At 41.8% G+C, this 24,649-nt stretch overlaps 4 protein-coding genes across 4 annotated transcripts; 1 reads left to right on the top strand and 3 right to left on the bottom strand.

Moving 5' to 3' along the window:
- The first annotated feature begins 836 nt into the window (after positions 1–836).
- Positions 837–2,628, top strand: LOC139408512 (claudin-5-like). The gene has a single exon (XM_071152488.1). The coding sequence runs from the start codon at positions 1,038–1,040 to the stop codon at positions 1,668–1,670; it is 633 nt and encodes a 210-aa protein (XP_071008589.1). The 5' UTR covers positions 837–1,037; the 3' UTR covers positions 1,671–2,628.
- Positions 2,629–4,834: 2,206 nt separating this feature from the next.
- Positions 4,835–5,887, bottom strand: LOC139409647 (zinc finger protein ZFP2-like). The gene has a single exon (XM_071155067.1). The coding sequence runs from the start codon at positions 5,783–5,785 to the stop codon at positions 4,835–4,837; it is 951 nt and encodes a 316-aa protein (XP_071011168.1). The 5' UTR covers positions 5,786–5,887.
- Positions 5,888–7,587: 1,700 nt separating this feature from the next.
- Positions 7,588–10,968, bottom strand: LOC139408511 (oocyte zinc finger protein XlCOF6-like). The gene has a single exon (XM_071152487.1). The coding sequence runs from the start codon at positions 10,861–10,863 to the stop codon at positions 8,611–8,613; it is 2,253 nt and encodes a 750-aa protein (XP_071008588.1). The 5' UTR covers positions 10,864–10,968; the 3' UTR covers positions 7,588–8,610.
- A 4,258-nt stretch (positions 10,969–15,226) lies between these two features.
- On the bottom strand, positions 15,227–17,456 carry LOC139409646 (zinc finger protein 883-like). Its single transcript, XM_071155066.1, has one exon. It carries the CDS (start codon positions 17,454–17,456, stop codon positions 16,101–16,103), a length of 1,356 nt encoding a protein of 451 aa, XP_071011167.1. The 3' UTR covers positions 15,227–16,100.
- Between the last annotated feature and the right edge of the window lie 7,193 nt (positions 17,457–24,649).

Here is a 24,649-nt window from a genome sequence, read left to right as displayed (position 1 = left end):
GGGAATGTGATGAAAGAAATAAAAGCTGAAATAAATCATTCTCTCTCCTATTATTCGGACATTTAACATTCTTAAAATAAAGTGGTGATCCTAACTGACCTAAGACGGGGAACTCTTACTAGGATTAAATGTCAAGAATTGTGAAACACTGAGTTTAAATGTATTTGTCTAAGGTGTATGTAAACTTCCGACTTCAACTGTACTTAGTTTTACCTGCATTCAATACTAATTGCAATACTAATTTCTGTAATACAATGAAGGTAGACTGTAGTTCATATAGAGCCTGGTCAATCATGGGGCAACCTGCACATCTGTTGTTGTTTTTTCTGTTACTGCCACACACACACCATCTCTCCTCACGGAACTCTTATCTCCCTGGATGGGGAACTCTTACTAGGATTAAATGTCAAGAATTGTGAAACACTGAGTTTAAATGTATTTGTCTAAGGTGTATGTAAACTTCCGACTTCAACTGTACTTAGTTTTACCTGCATTCAATACTAATTGCAATACTAATTTCTGTAATACAATGAAGGTAGACTGTAGTTCATATAGAGCCTGGTCAATCATGGGGCAACCTGCACATCTGTTGTTGTTTTTTCTGTTACTGCCACACACACACCATCTATCCTCACGGAACTCTTGTCTCCCTGGATGCAACTTCTGCCTGCTCATTGGCTGAAGCGGAGAATGCCCTTGCCGCCGGTTGGCTCAAAGTCTGTCCACTTTGTTTTGACATATAAGTGTAACTGTTGATCTGAACTGTGGCGTACGAATAGCCGTCCCACAAATGACAAACCCCGCACCCCATCCTGCACAGAGTGGATTCAGACAGCGATGTACATAGATCCTGTCCTGCTAGAGAGCCTATATACCTTACTAAACAGGTTAAAATCCTAACATATCTTAGTTCATATATTATAAGCCTAACATTTCTACAGCGAATAGGAGAAAATATTTTTCTGATATTCTAGTGGATATTAAATGAAATTTTTGTTCAATCTCCTCTTTGTATTTGAAGAAGAAAAAGGCTCACCATGCTCTCTGCTTGTCTGGAGTTCCTGGGGATGGGGTTGTGCCTACTGGGCTCGCTCCTGGTCATGATCGCGTGCGGGCTGCCCATGTGGAAGGTGACGGCGTTCATCGATATGAATATCGTGGTCGCGCAGACCAACTGGGACGGGCTCTGGATGTCATGCGTGGTGCAGAGTACCGGCCAGATGCAGTGCAAGATGCACGACTCGGTGCTGGCGCTCAGCCATGATCTGCAGACAGCGCGCGCCCTCACGGTGATCGCGGCGGTTCTTGGGGTGGCGGGGCTGGCGGTGACTATTGCCGGGGCGCAGTGCACTAACTGTATCAAGACCGAATTGGTGAAAGCAAAAGTGGTGCACGCCGGTGGGGTGGTCTACATAATCAGCGGTCTATTGGTATTGGTTCCCCTCTGTTGGATGGCCAATAACATCATAGTAGACTTTTACAACCCAGATGTGTCCTCGTCCAAGAAGAGGGAGATAGGAGCGGCCATCTATATCGGCTGGGCCGCCACAGCCCTGCTCCTTCTGGGGGGAACCATGCTGTGCTGCTCCTGTCCCCAGCGAGGCAAGAGTGCCTATCCCACCAAGACCATCTCGGCCAACGGAGACTTCGACAAGAGACATTATGTGTAGGTGATGAAAAGAGAGTTTTGCGCACATCCAAACTTGCCACAGGAGCCGGACAGACAAGTTAATGTCTACCCTTCTTGTTTGATGCCCATCACATACGTTATCTTTATTGTGGTCACCTAGAACGGAGGCTTTGATAAGGGAAATTATGTGTAGGCTAGACGATATCAGGATACTTTTTTTCATTTGGTTTGATTGTCTGTTATGCATGCCGACTTCACCAAACTTTTAACTTCCTCAGTTTGAAATCAGTGTATATTTTTTTCGAACATATATTTCTGTGTGTTGTAGGCTACACCGTTGTGTAGGGGTCTGGCGACCAGAAAATAAAAACAAAAATGTTGCCAATGAAGCCATACACACCGAGAGCGCAGCTAACCAAGGTTACATTTTTGGTTGATCTCAAGTTAAATTCACGTTAGTTGACAAATCAACTACATGTAAATCAAAACTAGACATTGAACGATGTCTGTGCCCAGTGGGACCTACTTGTTGTGTAGCCTATCCATTGTGTAGCGTTTTTTATAAACCCTTGTATTTGCATATTACTATTTCATCAGTATTATATAGGCAAAAGGTAAAGGTAAAGATGTTTTAAATGTTGATGTTATCATTTGACACTAGGCTATTGTCTGGCCAGAGTGGTCTGTCAAGTCTGTGTGCTCTGTGAATAAAGCCTATTGTTCTCAACTGGCTTTAGTGTCTGCATGTAAGTTGTAAATAGCTACATACATAGAAGCAGGGACTGGTTTTCAACATAGTTAATAACTTTAGGTTCCCACACTGGACGTGTCCTTTGTAAGCAGTGAATGCTACTCAGAACAATGTGCCCTCATATGATGATCAAATGAGCTTATTTGCATTTGAATGCTGTTGTATTGTACTGTATAACTAGCTGATTGTGGACCTATCTGTTTTCCTGGCCCTCTTTAAACTATTGGGCAATTGATGTTTTATAATAAAAATGAAATCACAAACCCCCTTGTGTTTCTGTGTAGTATTATTGTCTGTTACATGTGCATTAGGCTATTTTTATTTTAATAGTATGTACTATTGACTGTTTATTAAGCACAGTTCACAATACAGTTTCAGTTGTATTACTGAGGTTTCTCTACATTGACCTTCTACCACACACACAAACATACAATATACAGTGCATTCGGAAAGTATTCAGACCCTTTCACTTTTTCCACATTTTGTTACATTACAGCCTTATTCCGAAATTGATTAAATAAAAAATTATCCTCATCAAACTACACACAATACCCCATAATGATGAAGTGAAAACCGTTTTTAAGAACTTCTTGCACATTTATTGAAAACAAAAAACACAAATTCCTTATTTACATAAGTATTCAGTCTCTTTGCAATGACTCAAAATTGAGCTCAGGTGCATCCTGTTTCCATTGATCATCCTTGAGATGTTTCTACAGCTGTGGTAAATCAATTGATTGGACATAATTTGGAAAGGCACACACCTGTCTATATAATGTCCCACAGTTGACAGTGCATGTCAGAGCAAAAACCAAGCCATGAGGTCGAAGGAATTGCCCGTAGAGCTCCGAGACAGGATTGTATCGAGGCACAGATCAGAGATGTTCGATCGGGTTCAAGTCCATTCTCTGGCTGGGCCACTCAAGGACATTCAGAGCCTTGTTCCAAAGCCACTCTTGCAGTGTCTTGGCTGTGTGCTCAGGGTCATTATCCTGTTGGAAGGTGAACCTTTGCCCCAGTCTGAGGTCCTGAGCGCTCTGGAGTAGGTTTTCATCAAGGATCTCTCTGTACTTTGCGCCATTCATCTTTCCCTTGATCCTGGCTCCACATCCAACCTGACAGAGCTTGAGAGGATCTGCAGAGAAGAATGGGAGAAATTCCCCAAATACAGGTGTGCCAAGCTTGTAGCGTCATACCCAAGAAGATTTGAGGCTGTAATTGCTGCCAAAGGTGCTTCAACAAAGTACTGAATAAAAGATCTGAATACTTATGTCAATATGATATTTCAGATTTTTTATATTTAATAAATTTGCAAAAATGTAAAAAAAAACAGTTTTTGTTTTGTCATTGTGGGGTATTGTGTGTAGATTGATAAGGGGGGGAAATAATTTAATACATTTTAGAATAAGGCTGTAACAAAATGTGGAAAAAGTGAAGGGGTCTGAATATTTTCCGAATGCACTGTGAATACATAAACATAGGACTGTGTGTAATCGTAGCCTCTGCTAACTCAGCACACCCCAACTATCACCTTCTGGTTTACAATGACATAAACAAGGACTGATGAATGTATTACTGGTTGTTAAACTTGAATCAAAGTGACTGAAAAACACTAACTAATAACACAGTGGTCCACAAACATTTATTACCCTGTGGCCTAAACGTTTGTCAAATGTTATTTGGAAAGCAGCAAATGTGAGTCTAACAGAAAGGGAGAACTACAGGACTGTTCTCTGAACACAGTACAGCACATCTCAAATAGCAATGTATAATTAAAGGAGGAAATGGAAAAACAAACAACCTGACATAGAATTTATTAACAATGGGTGAACAATTTATCAGATTTTCAGGGGTTAGGGATTAGGTGCTAGGGGGTAGAGGGTATAGAGCAGTGGTGCATTGTCGTAAACAACAGGTGTAGACTAACAGTGAAATGTTTACTTATGGAAACTTCCCAACAATGCAGAGAAAAATAGACAAATATTAGAAGAAAAAATAGAAATTAAAAATACAAATGATGTACACACACACGAGGGGGGTGGGGGGGTACCAGTACTGAGTCGATGTACAGGTTTGAGATAATTAAGGTAGATATGTACATACAGGTAGAAATAAAATGACTAGGCAACAGGATAGATAATAAACAGTAGCAGCAGTATGCGATGAGTCAAATGTAGCCATTAAGTCAAACTCAATGTCTGGACACCCGAATGTCTGCGGGTTGTCGCTTCTCCCTTGAACTTGATTAGGAACTCCCCTCACCTGGTTGTCTAGGTGTTAGTTGGACACAAATGGAAAGGAAATAATAAAAACCACTAGACCGTCCAGGAATGAGTTTGCCACCCCCTGGTATAGGGGCTAGGGGGTATGAGCTAGTAGGGTAGGGGCTGAGGGTGGATTTGGGATCGGTGTGCCTCTACTGAAGCCTGTCTGTGCCTGCAGTCCTCTTCAGGTCAGAGGTCAGGGTGGTGTCTTATCTGGTGTCGTTTCCGGTCGCCATCTTGGGAGAACCTCTTCCCACACTCAGAACAAATGTATGGTTTCTCTCCAGTGTGAATCCTCATATGTATGATCAGAGCACTCCGTCGGAAACAGCGTTTCCCACAACAGTGGCACTCATGAGGTCTCTCTCCTGTGTGAACCATCTGGTGTCTCCTCACACTGTCAGCTCGAGAGAAAATCTTCCCACAGACAGGGCAGGAGTAGCTGGCCCTCTCCCCAGCGTGCCACTGGAGGTGGATCCGGAGTGTGGTGGACTGGACAAAACTCTTCCCACACTCTGAGCAGATGTATGGTTTTTCTCCGGTGTGAGATCTCTGGTGCACCTTAAATGTGCTTGGCTTGTTGAAAGTCATTCCACAGTCACTGCAAAGGTAAGACCTCTTTTTTACAGTTTTTCGCTGATGTCTTTTCTGGTGGATCTCAAATTGTCTTTTGTCTGAGAACGCCTTTCCACAGTCAGAGCAATGGTGAGGTAGCTCTCCAACATGTACCTGCAGGTGACTATTTAACATTGCCTGTGTAGAGAACTTCTCCTCACACATAGAGCAGTGGTAACGTGTCTTTTCCTTGTGTTTCCACTGGTGTCTTTTTAGATTTTCCGGACGAGTGAAGCTCTTACCACAATCAGAGCAGTGATTAGACTTCTCTTTATGTGTATGCTGGTGTCTTCTCAAGTGATAGGCTCTGGTAAAACCTTTACCACAGTCTGAGCATTGGTGAAGCATCTTTCCAGCATGTTTCTGCTGGTGTCTTTCAAACGCGTGTAACGACTGGAATAGTTTCCCACAGTCGGTGCAGAGGTGAGGCTTTTCCCCGGCATGCACTTTCATGTGACTTCTTAGTTGTGCTGCTTTAGAGAAACACTCATCACAGTTAGTGCAATGGTATGATTTGTCAGTCATATGGCTTCTCTGGTGTTTTTTCAAATGTTCCGGTCGAGTGAAGCTTTTACCACAATCAGAGCATTGGTGAGATTTTTCTTTACTATGTGTTTTCTTGTGTCTTTTTAAATGATAGACTCGGGTATAACTCTTATCACAGTCTAAGCAGTGGTAGGGCTTGTCTCTGGTTTTAGAACTGTTGTCACAGGCATCATCATCACCATCATCATAATCATCACCATCATCAACACCACCATCATAATTATCAGAGATTGGGGCAATTTTCTTCCCTTTCTCCAACGTTCTCTGACGCAGTTGCCTGTCTATATGTAAACTGTCCTTGCAGTCAAACATTGTCTCTGTAGAAGTGGTGTTTGCTGTGTCCATTAAAAGCTTTTGATGATTTGGCCCACAGTGAATGAAAGCTAAGAGTCCCGATGCTGCTGTGTTGTCGTGGAATCGTGATATAACCGACAACTCTTCACTGCAACCAGTAAATTTTACATTCGGAACGTGAAAGAAAAATAATCGTTATTCAGTTAACTCAACAAGAAATATGATTAAAGAAAGTACAAAGTAAACTCTAGTCTTCGCAAACGTGCTTGTTAGCTACCGAAGTATGCAGACGTCAACAGTGTGACGTCATCATACGCTTATCACGTGGTTTATGTTATAATAACCTGAGCCGCCGTGCACAGGTCAATGGGCAAAAGCGGTGCCGGGGAGCGCCATTCTCAAATGGAACAGTGATCTGCAGCGCTCGGTCATGTTGTCTACAAGGCAGCATGTTGCATCGTCTAGAAACATACAACATATTTTTTCCATAAAATATATGTTCGAATTGTCAAACTAGTTTTCATTGGGAAGGCAGATAAGGCGTTTGTATCAAAAGCAATCACCTTTGTATGTGAAAACAGAATCCACCTCTTTACTCCATGTCCTTAATCTAGCTCAGGCCACGTCACTTTTGTTTTGAGCCAACTGCGCAGTGAGCTTTGAACAGGGCACCACCCCGGTGGCAGCCCGGTTCCAAAAAGTACGCTATCACTTTTCACCAGGTGCAACCTCCGGGGTAACCCGGGCCAGATAATCGAATCCCTCAGTAGTGTGTGATTTCGGTCCGCAATTCTGTGTATTCCACTATGTGGACATTCATACATTGATCGCCGCACCCTCCCCCCTCGAGCGTCCCATTGGTTCCTGCATGTGGCTTGTGTTTAAGTGACACTTTTGATATTCTCCATTTCCCTTATTTGTCTATGCGATTGAAATGTGGGTCAAAATGAAATTACAAGTATTATCCGAGTTTTTCGTTTAGGCTGTGACATCATTGTAGTATAATTAATGTGCAACGTTTTATCTTAAAATGTATGTGTAATCTGTTGATGCGTTGGATGCCAGATGTAACAGATATAACAGGCACCTAACCCCTCTATTTTTTAAAGCTGTGAGGAGGTGATGTAATGAACAAAACAGACACAGAAGCCCCAAACGTAACATTAACAGAACTGCAGGAAGGCAGTGCTCAGTAGGCAGGGACGAAGGACACTTTCTACTAGTGTTTCAGCTAGCTAGCAGTGTCGTCCTTTTTTTGGTATTTTTATAGCGGAAGACATCCTATAAGGTGTATTGCCGCCGCCTCCCACATGTGTACCGGAGTCCTAATTTAAAAATGTACCAATAGAAGTATAAAGAGGAGTTCCTGCAGATACAGGAATGGACACATGCAGGAACGCTCTGAATTGCAGGAGAAGGTGATCACAGCCTTCTCCATAATCTAGCCTACTGAGATAAATTACTGTAGTAGCCTTAACTGTTTATCCTTTGTTATGGGTCAGTTTAATGCACCATGCAAACTGTACAAAATGGATAGAAATATTGAATTATGAAGAAAGGTGTGAATTATAAAATAAGAAATTAACATAAAGCACTTTGAGGTCCAAGTGAAAAGATTCCACACACACACACACACACAGAGACAGACAGAGAAATTGAATAAGGGCCTCAGAGGGAATTGTCTGTCTCTGGTCTCTGCTGGGAGACTGCAGCTGACTGAATAAACGATGCAGATTTCACACATACATAATAATAAACACAAACATACAATATAAATACATACTTTGGAGAGACTGTGTGTAATCGTAGCCTCTGCTAACTCAGCACACCCCAACTATCACCTTCTGGTTTACAATGACATAAACAAGGACTGATGAATGTATTACTGGTTGTTAAACTTGAATCAAAGTGACTGAAAAACACTAACTAATAACACCGTGGTCCACAAACATTTATTACCCTGTGGCCTAAACGTTTGTCAAATGTTATTTGGAAAGCAGCAAATGTGAGTCTAACAGAAAGGGAGAACTACAGGACTGTTCTCTGAACACAGTACAGCACATCTCAAATAGCAATGTATAATTAAAGGAGGATATGGAAAAGCAAACAAAACAAACAACCTGACATGAAATGGTTCACATTTTAGCTGTTCTTTAAACCAGATATTTACTAGAGGGCATGGGCTAGCTAGGGAGTAGGAGCTAGAGGTTAGGAGCTAAATGTATGAGCTCGGGGTAGGGATGTCAACTCAATATCTGGTGGGTCGAGTGTTTGCCGGTTGTCGCTTCTCCCTTGAACTTGATTAGAAACTCCCCTCACCTGGTTGTCTAGGTGTTAGTTGGACACAAATGGAAAGGATATAATAAAAACCACTAGACCCTCCAGGAATGAGTTTGCCACCCCCTGGTATAGGGGCTAGGAGGTAGGAGCTGGGAGGGTAGTGGCTGAGGGTGGATTTGGGACTGGTGTGCCTCTCCTGAAGCCTGTCTGTGCCTGCTGTCCTCTTCAGGTCAGAGGTCAGGGTGGTGTCTTATCTGGTGTCGTTTCCGGTCGCCATCTTGGGAGAACCTCTTCCCACACTCAGAACAAATGTATGGTTTCTCTCCAGTGTGAATCCTCATATGTATGATCAGAGCACTCCGTCGGAAGCAGCGTTTCCCACAGCAGGGACACTCATGAGGTCTCTCTCCTGTGTGAACCATCTGGTGTCTCCTCACACTGTTAGAGCGAGAGAAAGTCTTCCCACAGACAGGGCAGGAGTAGCTGGCCCTCTCCCCAGCGTGCCACTGGAGGTGGATCCGGAGTGTGGTGGACTGGACAAAACTCTTCCCACACTCTGAGCAGCTGTATGGTTTTTCTCCTGTGTGAGATCTCTGGTGCACCTTAAATGTGCTTGGCTTGCTAAAAGTCATTCCACAGTCACTGCAAAGGTAAGACCTATTTTTTACAGTTTTTCGCTGATGTCTTTTCTGGTGGATCTCAAATTGTCTTTTGTCTGAGAACGCCTTTCCACAGTCAGAGCAATGGTGAGGTAGCTCTCCAACATGTACCTGCAGGTGACTATTTAACATTGCCTGTGTAGAGAACTTCTCCTCACACATAGAGCAGTGGTAACGTGTCTTTTCCTTGTGTTTCCGCTGGTGTCTTTTTAGATGTTCCAATCGAGTGAAGCTCTTACCACAATCAGAGCAGTGATTAGACTTCTCTTTATGTGTATGCTGGTGTCTTCTCAAGTGATAGGCTCTGGTAAAAACTTTACCACAGTCTGAGCATTGGTGAAGAATCTTTCCAGCATGTTTCTGCTGGTGTCTTTCAAACGCGTGTAACGACTGGAATAGTTTCCCACAGTCGGTGCAGAGGTGAGGCTTTTCCCCGGCATGCACTTTCATGTGACTTCTTAGTTGTGCTGCTTTAGAGAAACACTCATCACAGTTAGTGCAATGGTATGATTTGTCAGTCATATGGCTTCGCTGGTGTTTTTTCAAATGTTCCGGTCGAGTGAAGCTTTTACCACAATCAGAGCATTGGTGACATTTTTCTTTGTTATGTGTTTGCTTGTGTCTTTTTAAATGATAGACTCGGGTAAAACTCTTACCACAGTCTAAGCAGTGGTAGGGCTTGTCTCTGGTTTTAGAACTGTTGTCACAGGCATCATCATCACCATCTTTATCACTACTGTCACCAGCATCATAATGATCATTACCATTATTATCATCATCATCACCATCATCCTCACCATTGTCATCGTTATAATCATAATCGTCATCAACACCATCATCACCACCATCATCATCAGAGATTGTGGCCATTTCCTTCCCTTTCTCCAACGTTCTCTGACGCAATTGTCTATCTGTATGTAAACTGCTGTCCTTGCTGTCAAACATTGTGTCCTTTAGTGCCACCCCCTCTACCTCAGGTGTCACACAGATTATTTTGCGATCTGTCTCTTTAAGAGAGAAAAGTTCAAGACATGACATGTCTTCATCAGAGTCATTTGAATCAGTTTCAGTAACCTGATGCACTTCTCCTTCTCTCTTTCCTGTTTTGGGTGACTTTTTATCACTCTGCTTCGATTTGCACATTTTCTGTATGTGTCCTCTTTTGTTACATTGTCTACAGTCTTTGTCTTTAAACCAACAATCGACAGGGTCATGTGACTTTTTACCACACCGAAAGCATGCCTGTGATTTATCTTGACGTCGGGTGTTCAACTGGTTCACTGTGCATTCCACTGTATTTTTCCTCTGTAACTCTCCTGCATCTTTTGCGGCAGTTTCCATTGATATGGCTATGTCCAATGCGCGCGCCAATGTCAGATCTATTTCTGATAAGAGCCGTTTCTGTGTGCTCTCGTTGTGTAACCCGAATACCAGCCTGTCTCTGAGCGCATCCGACAATCCCTGTCCGAACTGACAATACTGCGAGAGCTGGCGGAGCTCCCCAATGTACTCCGGTATTGACTCTGTCTTTTGCTGATTCCGTTTGTGAAATCGGAAACGTTCGGCTATGACCAGCGGCTTTGGATTTAGATGGGTCTGTAACGCGTTTACAATCTCTTTGAAAGTCTTCTCTTCTGGCTTTGTCGGTGCTGTAAGGGTACATAGCAAGTTATATGTTTTAGCTCCCATTACACCCAGAAGTACCCCCACTTTCCTTTCAGCTTCTACATCGTTAGCAAAGCAATACTGCTCAAGTCTCTCGATATATGTAGCCCAATCCTCTATGGTGCTATCGAAATTGTCCATTTGCAGCAGCAGGTCCATTTTTGGGGTAGAGCTATCAACGTGATATCCTCAATATCAAGCAAATAAAGTATGTTTTAGTCTATTTTTCTCCCCGATGTTGGTGTTCATTACACGGTAGGAATTGTACTTCAAGCAGAGATAACGTTTACATGACTTCTTTCTTCTTATGAGTTTCCGGTACACTAAGACGCTGTGTTGCGTATTGCTGCCTTTCACAGGTCGGAGTGTGAATTGCACATTTTGTCACAAAAAAAGGTGAGTTTACATAACTTCATTTTGTACGATCTTTTGGCTCATTCGACAGTGCAGACGATTTTAAAGGCGAGTCGAGACGGACTAATCTACAAATCACCTTGAATCATAAATAACTACTCAATGTTATTTGCAGATCAGTCAGTCGTTCGCAATGTACCCATGATACATAGCGGTGTTGGTGCTCCTGAACATGGCCTATGACCTAATTGTTCAAATTCAAGCACAGAATGCGCAGTACTTGAATAAGTATCACTGCTCTAGTAGCAACATACATTAGTGCCTAGGATACATGCTATATAATGGTATCACATTATTTCATACATAACACATTGTCTATGGAGATGCCTTTTATTCTGTATCCATTGGACGCTTTTGATTTGGGAGGATTTAGCCCTCAGTTAAGTAAAGATAGGACAGTGCTAGTCCAATAAAGGACTAAAGGAGTCTAACGTTACTCTTTAAAGTCCAAGAACCTACATGTTCTGTTCAAAGGTGAAATGGATTGGAAGTCAAAACATGTGACCAGATTCTCAATTGATGTATGGTTCTGGAAACATAAATCCCTCTACTTTCATTTCACATCAAAATTATTCCATAAATGCAAAATACAGACTTACTGTACACCAGTGGAGGCTGTTGAGGGGAGGATGATCCATAATAATGTCTGGAACAGAGCAAATTGAATGGAATCAAACAATGTGTTTGATGTACTGGATACCATTCCACTGATTCCTCTCCAGCCATTACCACGAGCCTGTCCTCCCCAATTTAAGGTACCACCAACCTCCTGTGCTGTACTCTGTTAACCGGTTTTGGCACAGTTGCAGCCAACAGTATTTTTCAGTGATAACACTTGTGGAGTCTGTCTTCTGTTTACACACAGGTGTTAGGAGACACATATAGTTAATTAGCACAGGTAGTCAACTCTGTCTTCCGTAAACACTCGCTGTAACATGGAGATATGGCCATGTGGGAACACTAACCCTATAAAGGTGTGTATAAATTTAACCTTTTATTTTTAGAAAATAATTTATTTCTGATATGATATAAGGTATTTATACTTCCAACCCGTACCGCAATTAATGCGTGTTAATATTCAAACCAAGATTCGTGGCTCTTAACAAAACTCTCCCATACAGAAGCCTTCATCCAATGTTCCTTATCTGTAATGTAATGGAACTGAGAGTCATGATCAAGCTGGGCTAGGAGAATCCCAGCTAGCTAGTTAGCTGTCCCGCTACTGCTGTGTTGCCTTTTAACTGGTGATTAAATCTAAACTTTTCTCAATTAGTCGATCTAAGATTCTGACCGGGAACGGAAAACTTGTAGTTAGCTTACAAAAAAAATATTGTTTCCAAAAATAGCTTTTTATTTTTTTTAATGTATTTATTAATAACAAATCAATACATAAAGCACATGAGGGAACACAAGCATACATAGATTACAAACAATAGACAATCGAGCTAGGGGGTACAATATCACATTACAATTACACAAGGACCTTAAGGGACATGCATATACTTACAATTCTAACAGCTTTTTTGTTAGTAGAGCATTTAACCGTCTTAAAATACAGTTCAATTTCTTTTTGTAGGGTACGAAAATGTGGTTTTCTGTTTGTAAATTTACATTTGTGTATATGAAATTTGGCCAAAAGAATAATGAAATTAATTACATAAAAAGGATTCCGCTTATTTCTATTGTATGTAAAGAATCCAAACAGTACATCTCTCCACAATAGTGTAAAATCTTCATAAATGTGTTCAATTATAAACCTACTGATGTCTTGCCACAGTTTTCTTACATGCATACAATGCCAGAAAAGATGCACAACTGTTTCTGGGTGGTCATTACAAAAGGAGCAATTTGAGTTGATGTTTTCCTTAAACTTCTTCATATAGTGGTTGGCAGGATAATATTTATGAATAATTTTAAAGGAAACTTCTTTAATTTTGTTAACAAGTAGGTATGTGTGTGGCAACATCCAAACTTTTTTCCAACAGATATTATCAATAAATCCATTCCAATAGATACAACATCCTGCTGAAACAAGGATCGTAATCGCTCTGTTGTTGAATGGACCAAAAGAGAAACAAATCTTTCCTACTGATGAGTCAACAGGGTCAACAGAAGGTAGGCTCTGAGGGTCAGGTCTTGACATGTTCCTGAATAACATAGCAACACCTGAGGGAATGGCATCTAAAACAATTGAAAAATCTTTAGGTGTTACAGGGACCTTGTAAAGTGATAAGAATTCTTTATAACTGAGTAAAATACCCTCTTCATGCTAGCTAGCTACGGAGGTAAGATGTAAACAGAGCGACGTCATCCGCTTCTTCTTCTTGTGCATTTTCGGCAGCCTGTACGCTTTTGAGCATATGAACATCATCAGCTTTACCTCTCTCACGGTTTTCTATTGGTCGTCACTAGTTACCACAGTCACAAAGTCAGAGGGCCCGCCTAGTCGACCAATTAGATGAGAGAGTGTGATGCCGGCTCAGAAAGCCTGCCTACCCGACCAATCAGATGAGGGAATGTGATGATGCGAATGCCAGCTTACGCCTCGATCATACCGAGAGTATATTGCATTTTGGTACACCAGAAGTACATTAATTTCCAATGGAACGCTGTGTTTGCCTTGCAGCATTGCGTTGCTGTGAGTTCTGTGTGGTGCATACGTTGGACTTATCGAATGTATGTGTCAAACTGCATGAGTATACGGCTTGACAGAAATGGTAGCAGAATGAATGTTGATCTTTTGTTGCACACATATCCAGATGATGCTGTGTACCAATTTGCGCGAAAGCACTGTAGGTGTGATCGAGGCGTTATGGTTCGTGGGAAATGCTGCATTTTCTAAACATCACATCTGAGCAGCATGGTGATGAAGAAGATTTCTGTCCATACTGAGGTCCATCTGGAAGAGGACAGAAGGGGACCTCTAAGAAGGTGTTGTGGGTCAATGTGCAGGCCATCATAAAGAGATCACAGACCTCACTTATCATCTTCAAAATGAGCAGTGCATGACGGACCTGTCTTCACATCTGCAAAGCCTATTGCTGGATATGAAGGCTCATGTTCCACAGCATAAATACATTTGCCTTTGGTTTAAATGTTTCACACCGGACATCTAAAAACTGGTAGGACAGAGTGAGTGGAACATTCTACCAATTGAGTACATTTTGAATAGGGCAACTTTTATTTAAACTAATTTTCTATCATAAAGAGGTAAACTTAATTAAAAAAAAAAAAATCATATCAAGATGTTAAATAAATAAATGACCATAGTGAGTGCCCAAGTGCCAAATAACGTAACAGGATTGAAGTTTATCTTAAATCAGCCAATTTAACTGTGTATGTTTTACTTGAGGATTACTTGTGCATTTTTGGGGAAAAAAATTCAAATCAAAGTGTACATTTTTGTACATGTAATTTTAAAAACAATACAGATATTGGAGTAAATCGAGATATATGGATAGATAGATCTACATTTTTAGGTCCTCAATTTTCTTCTTCCAACAGGGGTGGGGAGACATTTTTTCAGTTTCAAAGTTAAGTTCCTGCAATTCTACACATTTTTCCATGACTTATGCCATGTTAATATGATATCTGGTGAGCGTGACAAACACAATCAGTAGGGCCCTCTGGAGGTCCGGTTGGCAATTCAGATAGACTAACTAGACTAAATTACCAATCTTCATTTTTTTTACTGACATGGGATAATTGAGTGACTTTCAATGAGTGACATTTAACAAGAGGAACATTTCTGATGCACAACTAAGTTTGGAAACTGCCCCTTTTGTATTCTACTATTCTAACTCATACTTAGTAACAAAATGGTAAAACTATCAAATGAACTGCAATATGCTGTCTTCAATCAACTCAGTGTGCAGTTCAATTGAATTGCATATTAAGTTCAACTAGTTATACTGCAGTAGGACTGTAGCATGCAGTTTATATTGTAGTTTATTTGCATTATAACTGTGCCGCTACTGTTTTTTTGTTTTTCGAAAACATTTGAGGTCCGGACCTTGGTGTCCTCATATGTAGGGTTAAGACAAGTAACTATGAGTAAGGGCAAACATCATGATAAAGCCTGCAAGCGGAGTTTGAATAAGACATCCGATTTGCATTTAGAAATGTTGGTTTTATTATGGATAATAAATAACCAAATCATTGATGGATCACTAGACAAAACAAATGCATGTCTCTCGTCTGCCCCTGCATGCCGGTCGGCATACGGTCATCACACTCCCTCATCTGATTGGTCGTTGCCTGCAAACTGTAAGCCAGCATACACGTTCAACATTCATCTGATTGGTCAAGTAGGCAGACCTTCTTACTTTGTGGCTAACTAGTGACCTTTTCGGTGATCAGAAGCCTATCACGTGGTTTCTGTGCATAATGTAGGCTACTGGGATAAACAACTGTAGTTGTAGCTAGTATCCTGCTTTGCTAAATCATTTTTTGTTGTTTTCCATCTATTGAATGCACCATGAATACTGTACACAATGATGAATGGATAGAAATATAGTTACGGAAAAAATTATGAATGTGGATCCTCTGTAGGTTTCTTCCTAGGTTCCTGCCTTTCTAGGGAGTTTTTCCAAGCAACGGTGCTTCAACATCTGCATAGAGGGGTTGGTTGTTTAGCAACAAAACAGATGCGTGTGCAACTATGGGGCAAAACAAATGGAGTTTGCTTAGATTGTTGACAACATGTAAGCTATATTTCATCTCCAATGTTGATTGAAAACAAATACATTTGCACAATGAGCACTTGTCTCTCAAATACATAATTACAATTGTTGGTTAGCTAGCTAGCAGATTTTAGCCATAATATATGAAATAGTAAAAAACACTAGACCGTCCAGGAATGACTTTGCGACCCCCTGGTATAGGGGCTAGGGGGTATGAGCTAGTAGGGTAGGGGGTGAGGGTGGATTTGGGTGCCTGTGTGCCTGTACTGAAGCCTGCCTGTGCCTGCTGTCCTCTTCAGGTCAGAGGTCAGGGTGGTGTCTTATTTGGTGTCGTTTCTGGTCACCGTCTTGGGAGAACCTCTTCCCGCACTCAGAACAAACGTATGGTTTCTCTCCAGTGTGACTCCTCATATGTATAATCAGAGCACTCCGTCGGAAGCAGCGTTTCCCACAACAGTGGCACTCATGAGGTCTCTCTCCTGTGTGAACCATCTGGTGTCTCCTCACACTGTCAGCTCGAGAGAAAATCTTCCCACAGACAGGGCAGGAGTAGCTGGCCCTCTCCCCAGCGTGCCACTGGAGGTGGATCCGGAGTGTGGTGGACTGGACAAAACTCTTCCCACACTCTGAGCAGATGTATGGTTTTTCTCCGGTGTGAGATCTCTGGTGCACCTTAAATGTGCTTGGCTTGTTGAAAGTCATTCCACAGTCACTGCAAAGGTAAGACCTCTTTTTTACAGTTTTTCGCTGATGTCTTTTCTGGTGGATCTCAAATTGTCTTTTGTCTGAGAACGCCTTTCCACAGTCAGAGCAATGGTGAGGTAGCTCTCCAACATGTACCTGCAGGTGACTATTTAACATTGCCTGTGTAGAGAACTTCTCCTCACACATAGAGCAGTGGTAACGTGTCTTTTCCTTGTGTTTCCACTGGTGTCTTTTTAGATTTTCCGGACGAGTGAAGCTCTTACCACAATCAGAGCAGTAATTAGACTTCTCTTTATGTGTATGCTGGTGTCTTCTCAAGTGATAGGCTCTGGTAAAACCTTTACCACAGTCTGAGCATTGGTGAAGCATCTTTCCAGCATGTTTCTGCTGGTGTCTTTCAAACGCGTGTAACGACTGGAATAGTTTCCCACAGTCGGTGCAGAGGTGAGGCTTTTCCCCGGCATGCACTTTCATGTGACTTCTTAGTTGTGCTGCTTTAGAGAAACACTCATCACAGTTAGTGCAATGGTATGATTTGTCAGTCATATGGCTTCGCTGGTGTTTTTTCAAATGTTCCGGTCGAGTGAAGCTTTTACCACAATCAGAGCATTGGTGACATTTTTCTTTGTTATGTGTTTGCTTGTGTCTTTTTAAATGATAGACTCGGGTAAAACTCTTACCACAGTCTAAGCAGTGGTAGGGCTTGTCTCTGGTTTTAGAACTGTTGTCACAGGCATCATCATCACCATCTTTATCACTACTGTCACCAGCATCATAATTATCATTACCATTATTAGCATCATAATCATCGTCACCATTATCATCGTTATAATCATAATCATCATCACCACCATCATCATCAGAGATAGTGGCAATTTCCTTCCCTTTCTCCAACGTTCTCTGACGCAATTGTCTATCTGTATGTGAACTGATGTCCTTGCTGTCAAACATTGTGTCCACCCCCTCTACCTCAGGTGTCACATAGATTATTTTGCGATCTGTCTCTTTAAGAGAGAAAAGTTCAAGACATGACATGTCTTCATCAGAGTCATTTGAATCAGTTTCAGTAACCTGATGCACTTCTCCTTCTCTCTTTCCTGTTTTGGGTGACTTTTTATCACTCTGCTTCGATTTGCACATTTTCTGTATGTGTCCTCTTTTGTTACATTGTCTACAGTCTTTGTCTTTAAACCAACAATCGACAGGGTCATGTGACTTTTTACCACACCGAAAGCATGCCTGTGATTTATCTTGACGTCGGGTGTTCAACTGGTTCACTGTGCATTCCACTGTATTTTTCCTCTGTAACTCTCCTGCATCTTTTGCGGCAGTTTCCATTGATATGGCTATGTCCAATGCGCGCGCCAATGTCAGATCTATTTCTGATAAGAGCCGTTTCTGTGTGCTCTCGTTGTGTAACCCGAATACCAGCCTGTCTCTGAGCGCATCCGACAATCCCTGTCCGAACTGACAATACTGCGAGAGCTGGCGGAGCTCCGCAATGTACTCCGGTATTGACTCTGTCTTTTGCTGATTCCGTTTGTGAAATCGGAAACGTTCGGCTATGACCAGCGGCTTTGGATTTAGATGGGTCTGTAACGCGTTTACAATCTCTTTGAAAGTCTGCTCTTCTGGCTTTGTCGGTGCTGTAAGGGTACTTAGCAAGTTATATGTTTTAGCTCCCATTACACCCAGAAGTACCCCCACTTTCCTTTCAGCTTCTACATCGTTAGCAAAGCAATACTGCTCAAGTCTCTCGATATATGTAGCCCAATCCTCTATGGTGCTATCGAAATTGTCCATTTGCAGCAGCGGGTCCATTTTTGGGGTAGAGCTATCAACGTGATATCCTCAATATCAAGCAAATAAAGTCGATGTTTCACCCAAATTTCGGTGCCCATTGCATGGTAGGAATTATACTTCAAGCATAGATAACATTTACATTACTTCTTCTTGGTAGTTTCCGGTAGACTAAGACGCTGTGTTGCGATTGCTGCCTTTCACAGGTCGGAGTGCGAATTTCACATTTTGTCACAACTTCTTCTTGTACGGTCTTTGGGCGCATTCGACATTGATTTTAAATACGAGTCAATAATCACCTTGGATAACTACAAATGTTATTTGTAGGTCAGTCAGTCATTCACAATAAAGGTTAAATAGTATTTATTTTTTTAAATGATAAATACCGGTTTTGATGCCCTCGAACACAGCCTTTGAATTCGTTATTCAAACTCAAGCGCAGTGCATTGTTGCGCATGCGCGGTACTTGAATACGTATTACTGCTCTCGTAGCAACATACATTAGTGCCTAGGATACATGCTATATAATGGTATCACATTATTTCATACATAACACATTGTCTATGGAGATGCCTTTTATTCTGTATCCATTGGACGCTTTTGATTTGGGAGGATTTAGCCCTCAGTTAAGTAAACATACAGTAGGAGAGTCCTAGCCCAAAAATCCACTAAAGGAGCCTAACATTACTCCTTACAGTACAAGGGCCTACATGTTCTGTTTAAAGGTGAATTGGCTTTGGAAGCCAAAACAGCCAAATACTCAATCTAAATGTGAACAGATTCTCAATTGCTGTATGGTTCTGGAAACATAAATCCCTCTACTTTCATTTCACATCAAAATTATTCCATAAATGCAAAATACAGACTTTTAATCGATTTTCTCACAGTTGCAGCAGACAGTATTTTTCAGTGACAACATTTTTGTCTTCCGTTTACACACAGGTGTTAGGAGACACATGTAGCTAATTAGCACAAGTAGTCAACACTGTCTTCCATTTGTTTTCTGTAAACACACGCTGTAACATAGAGAAATGGCCGTGTGGGAACACTAACCCTATAAAAGGTGTGTATCAATTTACCCTTTTTGTTTTTAGAAAATGATTTCTTACTGATATAAGGTCCTTTCACTTCCAAACCCGTACCGCAAGTGATGGGGCTCTTAACTCCCTCATACAGAGAACTCCCAACCAATGTTCCCTCAAAAACTTTTGGGCACTGAGCAAATTTCAGGTCTGCTGAGGGCAAACTGTCAAGCAAAGATCCACTGAGTTTGAAGGTAGGCCTTGAAATCCATCCAGAGGTACATCTCCAATTGACTCAAACAATGTCAATTAGCCTATCAGAAGCTTCTAAAGCCATAACATAATATTCTGGAATTTTACCAAGCTGTTTAAAGGTAAGGTCAAATTAGTGTATGTACACTTCTGACCCACTGGAATTGTAATACAGTGAATTAATCTGTCTGTAAACAATTGTTTACATGCACAAAGTAGACGTCCTAACAGACTTGCCAAAACTATAGTTTGTTAACAAGAAATGTGTGGAGCGGTTGAAAAACGAGTTTTAATGACTCCAACCTAAGTGTATGTAAACTTCCGACTTCAACTGTATATGTCCGTTACGTTTATGGGGGGTCAATTAAGGAATAAATCGTCTTCTGCAAACCACTGGAAACTAGGACAACATGAGAGGATATTTTTAAAGTACTGGACAGCTTTGTGACATCAAATGGACTTTGGTGGTCAAGATGTTTTGGTATCTATAAAAGCCATGACAGCAGTTGCTCCCGACGTCACTTGGGTACACTGCAGCATCCACCGAGAGGCTCTTGCTGCCAAGGGAATGCCTGACAGCTTGAAAGATGTTTTGGACACTACAGTGAAAATGGTTGACTTTGTTAAAGCAAGGCCCCTGAACTTGTGTATTTTCTGCATTATGCAATGATATGGGCAGCGACCATGTAACGCTTTTACAACATGCAAAAGTGCGCTGGTTATCAAGGGGCAAATTATTGACATGTTTTTTTGATTGAGAGACGAGATTAAAGTTTTCTTTACTGACCATAATTTTCACTTGTCTGACCGCTTGCAAGACCACTCACACGACTGGCCTATCTGGGTGATGTTTTTTCTCGCTGAATGATCTGAATCTAGGATTACAGGGACTCTCCGCAACTATATTCAATGTGCGGGACAAAATTGAGGCTATGATTATGAAGTTGGAGCTCTTTTCTGTCTGCAATGTGTCCGCATACGGCTATTCTTCAACAGAAATGCGTAAAACTACGTCACAATGCTGCAGACACCTTGGGGAATACGTAGAAAGCGTAAGCTCGTTGATGGTACATTCACAGCCAAATAGGGAGTGATTGGAATGCAGCGCTTTCAAAACCTGGGGTACTTCCGGATTGGATTTTTCTCAGGCTTTTGCTTGCAACATCAGTTCTGTTATACTCACAGACAATATCTTTACAGTTTTGGAAACGTTAGTGTTTTCTATCGAAAGCTGTCAATTATATGCATATTCTAGCATCTTTTCCTGACAAAATGTCCCGTTTAAAACGGGAACGTTTTTTTTCCCAAAAATGAAAATACTGCCCCTAGAGTTCCAATAAATGTATTGTATAGTGTGTGTGTGTGTGTGTGGCAGGCTTACAATGATGGCAAAAAAACATTTGAGAGTGCGCTGACCCTGGTGCACATAGCTTGAGGTTTAATGTTTGAAGGGGTACAGGACTATAAAAAGTTTGGGAACCACTGAATTAGAAAAACCAAAAGTTTACCTTGATGTGGAAGAGTTCCAGTGTTGGAAGCCATAGCCAGCTAGCTAACATAGCAGCCCTCTGTTTGAGCCGGGTGTTTAATACCTCTTGATCCTACTTGAGACGCAGACGTCTCAAGTAGGCACCTGGAAATGCAAATGCGCTACGCTAAATGCTAAATGTACTCGTTAAAACTCAAACGTTCATTAAAATACACATGCAGGGTATTGAATTAAAGCTACACTCGTTGTGAATCTAGCCAACAAGTCAGATTTTTAAAATGCTTTTCGGCGAAAGCATGAGAAGCTATTATCTGATAGCATGCAACACCCCAAAATGCCTGAAGGCGACGTAAACAAAATAATTAGCGTAGCCGGCGCTACACAAAAACGCAGAAATAAAATATAAAACATTCATTACCTTTGACGAGCTTCTTTCTTGGCACTCCTATATGCCCCATAAACATCACTATTGGGTCTTTTTTTCGATTAAATCGGTCCATATATACCCAAAATAGCCATCTATGGAAACTGTGTAATTCAGAAAAAAACATTGTTTCAAAACGCTGCGTCATTTTTTAAAATTAAAAAAGTTGACGATAAACTTTAACAAAGAACTTCGAAATACTTTTGTAATCCAACTTTAGGTATTAGTAAACGTTTATAATCTATCAAAATGATCACGGGGCGATGTGTATTCAATAGCTCCACGTCTTGAAATCATGGTCGGAAAACTTTCCTCCAAAACATCCTGTCGGAGACCGGAAGAAATGGAATCCCCCTCCTTTGTTTTCCCAAGAAATAACTCTCAGGAAAATGACGACAATGGTGACATCGTGTGGAAGCTGTAGGAATTGCATCCGTGTCCATATTTAATTTGGTGTCCTTTAAACAATACATGCAAGTGGCGCATGGATATTATTTTCAGCTTTCAGTGACCAGTTTTTCTTGCGCTTTTCGATGAAACACACGCTCTGTTATAGTCACAGCCGTGATTTAACCAGTTTTAGAAACTTCAGAGTGTTTTCTATCCACACATACTAATCATATGCATATACTATATTCCTGGCATGAGTAGCAGGACGCTGAAATGTTGCGCGATTTTTAACAGAATGTTCGAAAAAGTAGGGGGTAAGCTTAAGAGGTAAAAGTAGGCTAAACTAGCTAGCTGCATTTGCTAGCTGTGAAAGTGAAACAAAAATACACTAAATATAGCTAGCTCCCGCTTGAGTCCTTCATTTTTGAAGAAATTAATTTAACTGTTCAACTTTTGTATTTCTCGCTCTTTGAGTCAACTACTCACTACATTTTATGCACTGCAGTGCTAGCTAGCTGTAGCTTATGTTTTCAGCACTAGATTCATTCTCTGATCCTTTCATTTGGTGGACACCATGTCAGTTCATGCTGCAAGAGCTCTGATAGGTTAGAGGACGTTCTCCGGAAGTTGTCATAATCACTGAGTAAGTAATTGGAAGGGAAATATGAGCCTCCTAGATTTTATATTGAAGTCAATGTACCCAGAGGAGGACTGAAACTAGTTGTTCTCTGGCTACACCATGGTGCTACCCTACAGAGTGCAGTTGAGGCTACTGTAGACCTTCATTGCAAAACAGTGTGTTTTAATCATTTTTTTGGTGAGAGGAATATATTTAATATAGTTTTATCTCAAAAGGATCACTTAAAAAAAAAAAAATCACTATTAACCTTTTTATGAAGGGAGCCTCCACTGACCCCTACATTCTACCACAGCAACCATCTTATTTTGGGGAAGCCTAATTGATTCGGAGTTCGGACATATAACGTTTGTATGTGAAAATTATGCATACTTTAAGCTTTTCCGAACTTACTTCACTCGTGCATAAGCATATGGAGAAGCTTACGCTGCTGTTTCTGGCACATGCGCAGATCAAATAAACAGCTACAGTTAATGTAGTCTGTCGGCTGACGTAGACTCAAGCCAATCGCAGAATGTGAAGACAGAACTGAATTAATGTTATTGGTTCAGAGTGTGTTTTGATATTTTAACCTGCATGTCGTGATCGCGTTTGGTGTGGGGGGCAAAATAAATATATGCATGATGGCGCACGCGCGCAGCCGGTTTGGGTTTCGTGTCAGGATCAAACTAAACTCTTCACACTGCTAAAGCGTCTGGCGCCTGAAGATGAGGATGATTCCCGAGCTGTTCAATGCGGTCGTGCTGATGGCCGGGTTGGGCTAGACGGGCAAGTTATCAAACAACGTCGTAGCCCTCCCTATACAACCACTTCAGGTATCGTATTTAAATACACGTGCACAAACACACACAGTGTTAGGTCTGGATTCTTCGAAGTGTTGAGTGACAAAGTGCTGACAAAAGTTCAACGCAGATAATATTGGGTTGATAGATTGAGGGATGGATTGTTTCTCTGCCCCCTGCTCCAGTCACCTCCACCTCAGACCTGCATGGTCTGTTGCTTACAGTGTCGTATGGCGGAAGGACTCACCATGTACACAAATGCATCTCTCCCCCCACTCCTACCCATCTTCTTATTCCACCACCTATAGTTGAAGTCGGAAGTTTACATACACATACGTTGGAGTCATTAAAACTTTTGATTTTTCAATCACTCAACAAATTTCTTGTTAACAAACTATAGTTTTGGCACATCCTTTAGGACATCTACTTTGTGCATGACAAGTCATTTTTCCAACAATTGTTTACAGACAGATTATTTCACCTATAATTCACTGTATCACAATTCCAGTGGGTCAGAAGCCTCCTATCCCTACACCAGCTTCTCTCCCTATACCTCCTCTCTACACCAGCCCCTCTCCATATACCTCCTATCCCTACACCAGCCCCTCTCCCTATCCCTCCTATCCCTACACCAGCTCCTCTCCCTATCCCTCCTATCCCTACACCAGCTCCTCTCCCTACACCAGCTCCTCTCCCTATACCTCCTATCCCTACAACAGCTCCTCTCCCTATACCTCCTATCCCTACACCAGCTCCTCTCCCTATACCTCCTATCCCTACACCAGCTCCTCTCCCTATACCTCATATCCCTACACCAGCTCCTCTCCCTATACCTTATATCCCTACACCAGCTTCTCTCCCTATACAGCCTCTCTACACCAGCTTCTCTCCCTATACCTCCTCTCTACACCAGCTCCTCTCCCTATACCTCCTATCCCTACACCAGCTCCTCTCCCTATACCGCCTATCCCTACACCAGCTCCTCTTCCTATACCTCCTATCCCTACACCAGCTCCTCTCCCTATACACTCTCTCTACACCAGCTCCTCTCCCTATACCTCCTATCCCTACACCAGCTCCTATCTCTACACCAGCTCCTCTCCCTATACCTCCTATCCCTACACCAGCTCTTCTCCCTATACCTCCTATCCCTACACCAGCTCCTCTCCCTATACCTCCTATCCCTACACCAGCTCCTCTCCCTATCCCTACACCAGCTCCTCTCCCTATACCTCCTATCCCTACTCCAGCTTCTCTCCCTATACAGCCTCTACACCAGCTTCTCTCCCTATACCTCCTCTCTACACCAGCTCCTCTCCCTATACCTCCTCTCCCTATACCTCCTATC

The sequence above is a fragment of the Oncorhynchus clarkii genome, chromosome 5 (genome assembly GCF_045791955.1).
Source record: "Oncorhynchus clarkii lewisi isolate Uvic-CL-2024 chromosome 5, UVic_Ocla_1.0, whole genome shotgun sequence".
Classification (NCBI taxonomy): domain Eukaryota; kingdom Metazoa; phylum Chordata; class Actinopteri; order Salmoniformes; family Salmonidae; genus Oncorhynchus; species Oncorhynchus clarkii.
Note: the sequence above shows the minus strand (reverse complement) of the source record. Positions and strands in the feature narration are given on the sequence as shown.

Coding starts and splice junctions, on each gene's coding strand:
- LOC139408512 (XM_071152488.1), top strand. CDS start 1,038: ATGCTCTCTGCTTGTCTGGAGTTCCTGGGGATGGGGTTGTGCCTACTG.
- LOC139409647 (XM_071155067.1), bottom strand. CDS start 5,785: ATGACTGACAAATCATACCATTGCACTAACTGTGATGAGTGTTTCTCT.
- LOC139408511 (XM_071152487.1), bottom strand. CDS start 10,863: ATGGACCTGCTGCTGCAAATGGACAATTTCGATAGCACCATAGAGGAT.
- LOC139409646 (XM_071155066.1), bottom strand. CDS start 17,456: ATGTTTGACAGCAAGGACATCAGTTCACATACAGATAGACAATTGCGT.